The 10,405-nt window shown below is 39.0% G+C and overlaps 1 protein-coding gene across 1 annotated transcript; it reads right to left on the reverse strand.

Annotated features, from left to right (window-relative positions):
* Positions 1-1,422: 1,422 nt before the first annotated feature.
* Positions 1,423-9,167, reverse strand: Vtcn1 (V-set domain containing T cell activation inhibitor 1). Its single transcript, XM_027940317.2, has 3 exons — positions 9,008-9,167; positions 6,999-7,277; positions 1,423-1,547 (listed from the first exon to the last, which is right to left on the reverse strand). Exons 1-3 carry the CDS (start codon positions 9,165-9,167, stop codon positions 1,423-1,425), a joined length of 564 nt encoding a protein of 187 aa, XP_027796118.1.
* Between the last annotated feature and the right edge of the window lie 1,238 nt (positions 9,168-10,405).

Here is a 10,405-nt window from a genome sequence, read left to right on the forward strand (position 1 = left end):
AATTCATTTACAGTGTTGTAGGGGTTGAAGGAAAGAAGATTGGAATCCTTCTTCTAGTAGTGAGATCCCCCGGGGATAGCTTCCTTGGGGGAATCTCCCTCTGCTTGACAACCATGTAGGATTGGGAACTGACAGGTTTTCTTACAAAGAATCTACTTTGTGCACTGTACTGTAGTAAGTGTTTGGAGAACAAGATGAAAAGAAGCAGAATAACAGATCTTTGTCTGTCTTAAGGTCTTAACCATCTAGGCAAGGAATGCATGTGCTGTAAAAAGAGTGAGATATAAATTATACATACATGCCAAGGGCCCTCAGGAAAGGGGGTTTAAACTAGAAAGCACTTTCCTGAAATGGATAAAGGAATTCATGGATATGGATTCCTGCAGAGTAGATTTCCAGAAAAGGGCAGAATGAGAGAGCAAGACCAGAGAAGAGTTGAGAGGAGGAAGTCCAGGGAGAGAAACTGAGAGGGTCATGAGTGTAAACTGAGGACTTGAACTTTGATACAGCAGTGCCCAGAGAGTCATTCTGGGCTCCAGAGCAAAGAAACTTTGTGATTCAATTAATGTTCAAATACTTTTGTTCTGCTTCCTTGCTTCCTACAGAGAGAAGACAGAACAAGTACAAAGTTTCAGAACTAGTCTGGGTGTGAGATGATGAAGGCTGGATTAGGGACCATCTGAGAGATAACACAGGGGGAAATGGCCTAGTGGGTGGCGACACTTGGACATGCAGGACAGAGGGGAGACAAAGAGCTCTGGTACTGAGTCTGGAGGCTTGGTAGGGAAGTCACTCAGGAAGGGGGAGTATTAACTAAAACCTCATGAGTTTGGTTTTATACAAATTTCATATGCAGTAGAACATTCAGAAGGAAATGTCCTAACAATAATCGGAGCCAGAGATCTGAATTGAGAATGAGAAATCTTGGCAGAAGGGCTTGCTGGTGAATCATCTGCCAACCGTCCTCAGGGCCTGAGGTGGAGGGGTGGTAAAGAGGTCACTAAGGTAGGTGCATGTCATCGTGCTTTGTAAATGACAATAACATCCAGAGGAATTAATCAGGGCTGAACATCTCTTCCTCCTCAATAAGATATTTTTGTCTTCACGGATGACTCCATAAATGAAACGGTGCTTGAATTTACACAAATATTTGAATTGTGCAGAGTTGGTTTTTCTACAAGTCTGTCAATGATATCTCTGCTCTCTTGAAAGCCAGCAAATGATTGCCTTTCACAGAAGTAGTAGAAAGAAATAGCATCATGGGCTGGCACCATTGAATGTTGCTCTCTGTGGCTGATGCTGCAGGCTGCTTGACCCTTGTTAGGAACACAGGCACACACACGACCAAACTCCCACACCACTGGGGGTTTATCTCACCTGTTGTACCAATAACTTTGCATGCTTTTGTGTGGCCAAGGCATATTATTTTAGCATCAGGTAAGGGGAGAGTGGCAGGAGTACCCAGATGACGGCAAAGAAAGAGGAGACACAAGAGGAAGCCTTTGAGTTCAGCAGCTGCAGGTGGCTCCGCCTTTTGATCTCAGAGTCTGGAAAGGGAGAGAAAAAAGTTCAGGGTCATCTAAGAGAAGTTGAATGTGTTCTTCGCATGATTGTTAGCAAAGAAAAGTACCTGTAGACCTGTTCCTGGCACAAGCAATCTTGTACCTCTTCCCCCACCTTCTTGCAACTGGCTTAGAAGCAGAGCGTTCCCTTTCTTCAAAAGAAGTCCCATTCCAGACTCACTCCAGGGAACACTCAGCCAAATGAAAAACTATACCAATAAAGAAACCGTTATTGGTTTCCACATAAAGAATAGGCTAACTGAACAGCCACAGCCAGTCTTTGGTTTTGGACACATTCTTTGCCCAGGCGTTGACCTTTACAGGTCCTGTGTCATCGGCTTTCATCACACCTCTATGAAGGGACAAGGAATTATTGTTTTCATTTTGAAGGAGAAAAAGGTGGAAGTGAAGAAATAAAATCACTCTTCTTTTGCTCTCCAATCTCGTTTAGTTCGTTTCAGTTCTGTCGCTTACTAGCTGTGTGCTTTAGACAAGTTACTCAACATACATTTGCTCCAATTTCTTCCTCTATAAAATAGGGTTAAAATAATAGTAACAGACTTTATAGGGTTCTGTTGAGGACTAATGAGTGGTTAAGTACATATTAAGTACTTAGAATAGTGCCTGCACATAGTAACCACTCCATAAGTATTAGCTACAGACACAACAATAATAGTAGCCCCACTGAAACCTAATAATCTTTCCTTCCATGTTCATCAAGTATGAATCTATTTTCTTAGCTTAATTCTGTCCTGAGTTCCACATCTGGATTTACAGTTGCTACTAAATATGTCAGTTAAAATATAATTGTTCAGTAAATATTTTTGAGTGCCTACTGTTGGGAATCCAAACAGTCCAATAAATTACACCCTCTTGCCAGCCTTGCTCAAAAGCAATTACAGAGAAGGACAAAAAGATTAAGGCAACTGAAAGACCAAAATATCGCCTTTATTGCCCAGATTCTGAAAATAAAAAAGGGTGTTTTGTAGGCAAAATCAGACCAGGGCCAGCTTCCTTCTGCTAGGGTAGATTCTACCCCTGAAAAACCAATGGCTTGGAGGAACAGAACAGAATATATACTTCCTGAGAGTTAGCCACAGAGAAAGTAGAAAAGAAGGCGCTAAGCTACAAATGTCCAGTGTCTCCTTCTGTACTCATCACTCAAATAAACTGTTTCCCCCTTCTCTGGGAAGGAATGAAAGAGGGAGGAAGAAAGAGGCTAAAAAGATTACATATGTTAAATATCATCTCTTACATACATAGGATCCCTTTTGATAGAAGGAAATACAGGGAGTAGGGATGTAGTTTCTCCCCATACCCATCACATGCTGGGTGATGTGCCAAACATCATGGAACATCTCTTCCTGTATACACCATGGACATTCTTCTTCTTCTTCTTCTTTTTTTTTTTTTTTTTTGCGGGTAACCTTACCAACCTCCTAAACAGCCTGGGTACAAATATCAAATCCATTTTGATTTATTTCTCTTGACCTTCACATTTGCATCACTAAGCCCGGTAGAAGGCTTTCTTCAAGTATCTTGATTCTCCTTTCTTTTCTTTCCCAGTTATTATATATATAACTGCTCCAGTTAATATGCTCATAATTTCCTCCCTTGGACCATTGCCATAGGCTCCTAACTTCAAGACTTATTATTTTACCCAACCAATTTTTCTTCTCCTTCCGGGACCCAACTTGAACTTTGCCTTATTTACTGACCCACTCCAGTAATAATTAACAATTCGTTCCTGCAAGAACCATATCTATACTGTGATAAACTTTTCTTATTATATTTGTGCTATTAATCTCAGTATCTCATGGTGCTTAAAAAAATGCTGTGAACATAACACCTGGCACATAATATATACTTCTTGGATGAATGACTTAAATTACCAGTATAGTCAGAGAATAAGAGATTTACATCCTATGACCCCCCTTCAGTGGCTTCAAAGCATGTATGGAGTTCCTACATTGTGAATAACAAGAAGGAATTCTGTTTATTTTTTTAATTTTGAGCTATCAAAAGTTGTATTTCTTGCCAGGCATGGTAGTTCAGGAGGCTGAGGCAGGAGGATTGCAAGTTTGAGGCCAGCTTCAGCAACTTAAAGGGGCCCTAAGCAATTTAGTGAGTCCCTGTTTCAAAATAAGAAATAAAAGGGCTAGGGGCATAGCTCAGTGGAAAAGTGTCCCTGAGTTCAACCCCTAGTACCAAAAAACAAAAGAAAAAAGTACAAATACAAGTTTTGTTTCTTCAAGTATCTTGATTCTTCTTTCTTTTCTTTCCCATTTCTACGGCTCCAGTTAATATGCTCATAATTTCCTCCCTTGGACCATTGCCATAGGCTCCTGACTTCAAGACTTATTATTTTACCCACACCATTTTTCTTCTCCTTCCGGAACCCAACTTGAACTTTGCCTTATTTACTGACCCACTCCAGTAATAATTAACAATTCTTTCCTGCAGGTACCATATCTATACTGTGATAAACTTTTCTTATTATATTTGTGGAAAAGTGTCCCTGAGTTCAACCCCTAGTACAAAAAAAAAAAAAAAAGTACAAATACAAGTTTTGTTTCTTCAAGTATCTTTTGATTCTTCTTTCTTTCCCATTTCTATTGCTCCAGTTAATCATTGCCATAGGCTTCTGACTTGAAGGCTATTTTTCTACCCAAACCATTTTGGAAGTTCCAATGTATCTGATAAGCATATAAGGAAAAGAGGAACTGTTCACTGAATACAAGGTATTCTCAATGTCTAGGTTGTGTGTAGTCATTGCCTTTTCTGCCAAAAGGCGTTAATTATACACTGTGGAGTTGTTTTGTTTTTTTTTAAGATTTGAACTGAATTTTGTAAATAGCCAGTGCTCATTTCCCCTTCTTTTCTGGCCAGGCCTTCCATCAGATCCTGCACACTGGTCTAGAGATGGTCAGCTTGCCCACATCAACCCGGTCAGTCCTTTTGGGGAATGTAGAATGGCACTGATAGACTGAGGTTCGGTCTGTTTACTCACCTGGTTGACCGAGACTTTTTAATTTTAGAGCTTTTGGTAACCACATTTTCCCACATGGAAACTAAAAGAAGGTGGAGCAAAGAGAGAATCACATAGAAAAGAGAGACGAGGAATCCCAATACAATTCAGTTCCTGGTTTCAGCTGTTTCTGAAGCAAACTGCCCTTTTTAACTTGGGTTCTGTGAGACAACCCAGGACTCTGAATGAATCCCTCTTTTTAACTTAGACTTATTTATTTGAGTCATTCTCTGTTAAAGGTAGCTAAGAGATCTAACCAGACCATCCCCAATTTTTTTCAAAATAGCTCTCTCCCTCCCATATATTTTCATTAGATAATTTTAAAATGTAGTAAAAAAAAATCACATTTACCATCGTAACTATTTTCAAATGTATAGTTCAGTTCTTTTAAGTATATGCACATTGTTGTAAAACAGATCTCTCAAGCTTTTTAATCTTGCAGATCTGAAACTCTATATCATTAGACATCAGCTTGTTCCCCACCTCCTCCATCCCACCTGTGGTGGTTTTTGTGAGTTTAGCTAGTTTAGAAGACTCATATAAAGAGAATCATATAATATTTGCCTTTTTTTTGGTAGCTAAACTTCTTTATCTTAGCATAATTTCCTGAAAGCTCATCCATGTTATACCATGTGATAGGATTTCTTTTTTTTTTTTGTATTGGGGATTGAACCAAGTGCCTCATTCTACCACTGAGCTACAGTCCCAGCCCTTTTCATTTTTGTTTTAATACAGGATCTCATTAAGTTGCCCAGCTTGGCCTTTTGTGATCCTCCCAAGTTGCTGGGATGACAGGTGTGTGCCACCATGCCCAGCTGATTTTCTTTTTTTCAAGGCTGCGTACTATTCCATTGTATGTATACACCAGAATTTTTCTTTAATCCAGAAAAATTAAAGAAATTAATTTAATTTTTAATTAAAATTAAATGTCATTGATGGACATTTTGTGTTGCTTCTACCTCTTGATTATTGTGAATGATGCTATTATGAACACGTGTAAGCATATATCTCTATGAGAGACTTTGAATTCTTTGGGATGTATACCCAGAAGTTGGATTACTATATCATAGATTCCATATGGTTTTTTATAATGGTTGCACAATTTTACAATCTTGCCAACAGTGCATGAGAGTTTCAATTTCTCAATATCCTCACCAACCCTTGTCATTTTCTGGGACTCTTATGTGTATGATAGTAGCTACCCTAATGGATATGAGGTGATATCTTATTGTGGCTTTAGTTTGCATTTCTCTGATGATTAGTGATTTTAAATATCTTCTTCATGTGCTTTGGGGGCATTTGAGTATCAAATTTTGAAAAAAAGTCTATTCAAATCCCTTGCTCATTTTAAAATCTGGCTATTTGATTTTTTGTTGTTGAGTAGTAGGAGTTCTTTACATATTTTGGATATTAACACCTTATTAGATATATGATTTGCAAATATTTTCACCCATCCCATAGATTTCTTTTTCATATATATAATTTTAAATAAAAATATAAGCTGTTATGAATGTGATTTAGTCAGTTAAATTCAGCAAACATTTACAGAGCACTTAAAATGAGCAAGATATTTTCTGCCTAGTTCCAGGCTTGATATAGATAGCAATTCTCCTGACAAACTCCTTCCTCTACAGTTTGAATTCAATTTAGCTCCAGGAGGGATTTCTGAAACATCATAATTTAGTCTGTGCATTTTCTTGACACTAGCTCAACCCTAGGTTTTGTGTGCATTAAAGTACTGCAGGAAGTACTGAGGGTGTGGGTCTAGGGTCCTGGGAGCCCAGCTCAGTCCAGGGATTTCAGATTAATTCTGGACTAATATTAGTGAAATCCTGAGTCAGTCCCATGGGGGCTGAATAAAATGGAGTCAGAGTCTAGACCTTAAGTCTTTAGATTCTCAAAGGCAGATTGGAACCAAACCAGTTTGGGGGAACTTAGAGTGTAGTTATCAACTAGATATATCAAAGATGTCAAATAATCATCACTTCCCCACAACCATATCAAAGTAGTTCTACTAAGTTAGACAGAGCCTCAGAATTCTAAACACTGGTCTCCAGAAAACCAGTCCACGAGAATGCATACAAGATGAAACCCAATTGTCATCTTTAACTATAGGCTACAAATATCGTGCTGTGTTAGGCTTTCTATAACATAAGGCAGTCCAACCTGGAATCTCGTGACCAAGGTCTCAGTGAGAAAGACTCTAGAGATTTTTCGGACCCTATCATATAACATCTGTTAAATAAATGGAATTTTAATGTAGACATTATTTTCCCCACAATAAACTCATACATAAAGCATTGAGAGGGCTGGGGATGGCGCTCAGTGTAGAACACTTGTCTAGATTGTGTGAGGCCCTACGTTTGAGCCCCAGCATCACAGAGGGAAGAAGCATGGAATCAGCCCACCTGTCACTTTGATATCCCCTGTGGCTTTGGCAATGTTGTTTTCAATCATACAGGAGTATGTGTTGTTGATGTTGACGTTGTAGAGCACCGAAACAACCTTCATGGTCACATTCTCAGAGTTCAGCTCAAAGCTAGTGTTGGAGACTTCTGAGAAGTTGGCTCCCTGATTAACTTGGGATGCCCAGACCACTGTGGGCTGGGGAAACCATCGGGGAGCCTCACAACGCAAGTTCTCTGAACTGGCATTATATTCCACGTTCATCTCTGGCATGCTGAAGGCTGCAGAGTCAGAGGTTAAAAAGGACAAATGTCAAAGTCAGACAGATAAGACAGACTTGAATTGCTAGGTCTCCAAAAGCACAAAAGGTTATCACTATCATTGAAGTGACTCAGTACTTCCCCAGGGCAATGTCTGTTCATGGCCCATTTTACTGTAGATGTAAATGATGGTTTGCTCATAGTGATGCTATACATGACATCCATTTGGCTAATATCACAAACCCCCAGGACCTAAGTTTTCAATATATTATTGTTACATCAGATGATGTCCTCTAGTAAGATGAGCTCCAATGATTACAGAAAAGCTTATTTCTTAGGACAACTGGACATTTTTTCAGGAATCTTTGGAATCCAGCCTTCTGGATTTTATATATTGTTCTTCCTAGAGGATAAAGTTAGGTCAGTGGGGGGGGGGGATGGAAAGAGAGAAAGAAAAGAAACAAACAGTATTCACCTGTCACTCACAGACGTTCCATTCATGACCTTTGTCATCATGAGGACTTGGAGTCTGCTTGGGTTAGAGATTGTATAGCCCTGGTATCCAGGAATAGAAATGGGCATTTTTTTTTCTAAAATACTTTTTCTCACTTAAGAAGCCACTGCATTTTGAAATTAAGACTAGTTCCTTTTTATGTAGGCAGAAAGACACTTGTAGAAAAAAAGTGTTAGGTCCTGGACTTTTTAATTAGGCCCAAATAGCAAGACACAATTTACTATTTTATTTAGCATTTTCTTTTGACCAGGAATGGACTAGTGCTGAGTAAGCATGAAAAGAAAAGTCTTTATTTTGTCCTCACTGAGCTTATTATCTAGCAAGGGAAACAAGACTCATGTTCTTGGAGCAGGTAGGGAACAGGTCCTGGGGGATGACATGGGATTTGAAGTGTACACAACAGTGAGCCACCATTTACTGAGAGTGTACTTTCTGCTAGTGCTTTATCTCAGCTCTTATTTAATTTGATTGTCAGAAGAATCCTGTGGATATCTACTATTACCCATATGTGAACATAAACTTTTAATTTTCAAATAATTTTAGATTTACACAAGAGGAGCAAAGATAGTCCAAAGAGAGATCCTGTATATTCCTCTCCCAGTTTCCTCCATGTTTATTTAATCATCTTAAGTAAACATTGCACATTTGTCAAAAGTGAGAAGCCATCACCGATACATTGGTATTAACTAAAACTAGACTTTAGTCTATCTATCTAAGCCCCTTGTATATAAATTCAGAAAACATTTATTAAATTGGGTAGGCAAAGAAGGGTGATTTCATTGGGAAAGTACTATTGAGTATATAGGAAAATTTGTTTTGCTTATTTCCCTTGAACTTCTGCAAAAGTTCCACTATCTCTAGAAGGACTCATTTCAGATGTGGGCTTGGGCGTAATCAGCATAGTAACATTCCCAACAAGATTGTAGACTTCTCTTATTAGGAATAGTGAAGGTCACTATAAAGAGACAGTATTTATTCTGGTAAAACATCTTAGGAAATACATCTGGAAATTCAGAAATGGAAAGAGTCAAGAACAAAAGATTTCAAGTCCTAATATGATAGTGGGCTACTTTTGGAGCTGATGTGGATCTTGACAAGATGGCTACTAAGAGAGCTCAGAGGGATTTGTCTGATATTGGTCATTCGTGAGGACAACATGGTATTTCATCAGCAATTCATGCTCTTCAGCTCAAATACCTTTTGGTACTTTCTTTCCCTCTCTACCAAAGTCACTCACCTCCAGTTTTATACTCCAGGTTAGCATTCCCTTTGCCTTTGGAAGTGGTGATGTGACACTTATAGGTGCCAGCATCTGTGAGTTGCACTTTTTTCAGCCTCAAGGAAGCATTGCCAACGATCACTTGATCAGCAAACACTGCTGTCCGGCCTCTGAACATTTTATCCTGGTCTGAAGGATTATCTTTGCCTTCTTTGAACTCATGGACCAAACCCACGACACCTTCCTTCTGCCACTGTATCACAATACCATTCAATTTGATATCAGGTTCAAAAGTGCAGCTCAGGATTCCATCTTCTCCAATGTTCCCAGCTGAGGTGAAGGTAGTGACTGTGATGGAGTGTTTCCCTGCAATCCAGGAGGCAAGGATCAATACCAAGGGAAGCCTGGGAACTTCTACAGCCAAACCCTTTATTACTAAAAGCCAAGCAGAGATTTCTGTGATAAATGAAAAATATAGAACGGGAAAGGCATTTTTTTTTTCAAAAAAGGGAGATGAGAACATAAAGAACAGGAAGACAATAATTTTAATATCTACACCAGATCTGCCATACCCAATAGCTTTTGTAATACCAATCAACCCATTGAGAGGCGGTAAGAGGAAATTGGATTTGGGGTTTGAAGATTCTCATTCAAGTCTCACTACCATTTGAACATCAAGTCTGGCTTTGATACTTAATAAGTCATGTAGGCCCTCTGATTCTCAGAAAAATGGAGGTAATTATATCTTTCTCACCTACCCTAAGGAGTTCTTATGAGGATCAAATAAAATGGATGTGAACTTGATTTGCAAACCGTAACTGTACATATAAGATATTATTATTTTTAGTCAACCAGAAGTGGCACAAAGTAAAATCTCATATTAGCTAAATGTGTCTAGTAAGACTACATTCTGAAGTTCTGGTACTTATATCCATTTGAATGGTGAAGAAACTAAAGCATAGAGAAGATACCCAACTAGGTTGAGATTATAGTGTTAGCTATGGATGGCATAATGAGTCAACTTAATTCAGTTGATTTTTGGTAAAGATAGAAGCTACCCGCTCCTCTAGGAATACACCAGCAGTAGAAATACTAATTATAGTGCCAGCTACGTGTCATTGCCTCTTCACCAGTTGCCCAGCCTATAACCCACCCAGTCGGGGAAAGAGCAATCAGCCCTCCTTTGTGGACTGGAGGCTGTTGAGTAAGGGCACCTACAGATGTGATTTAATTTAACTGAATCTTCTTAGAGGCTCCTTCTGTGGTTTGGATGCGAAGCTTGGACTTGGAATTGTCTGACTCTAGGCCTTTGTAAAATAGATAGATGGCAATAATGGGTGTGAGAACTGGAAAAGCTAAACTAGATAGACTTGCATAAGAAGAACAGAGCTACTGATAGAAGAAAAATTATAGTTA

Source organism: Marmota flaviventris, chromosome 10 (assembly GCF_047511675.1).
Source record: "Marmota flaviventris isolate mMarFla1 chromosome 10, mMarFla1.hap1, whole genome shotgun sequence".
Lineage (NCBI taxonomy): Eukaryota > Metazoa > Chordata > Mammalia > Rodentia > Sciuridae > Marmota > Marmota flaviventris.

What these genes read in the sequence shown, in the direction of transcription:
- Vtcn1 (XM_027940317.2), bottom strand. Translation starts at nt 9,167, where the DNA reads ATGTTCAGAGGCCGGACAGCAGTGTTTGCTGATCAAGTGATCGTTGGC. An exon ending in CCTGGAGTATAAAACTGGAG is followed by an intron (nt 7,278 to 9,007) that starts GTGAGTGACTTT and finishes CTGACTCTGCAG; the next exon opens with CCTTCAGCATGCCAGAGATG. An exon ending in AGGGGATATCAAAGTGACAG is followed by an intron (nt 1,548 to 6,998) that starts GTGGGCTGATTC and finishes CTCCCTTTCCAG; the next exon opens with ACTCTGAGATCAAAAGGCGG.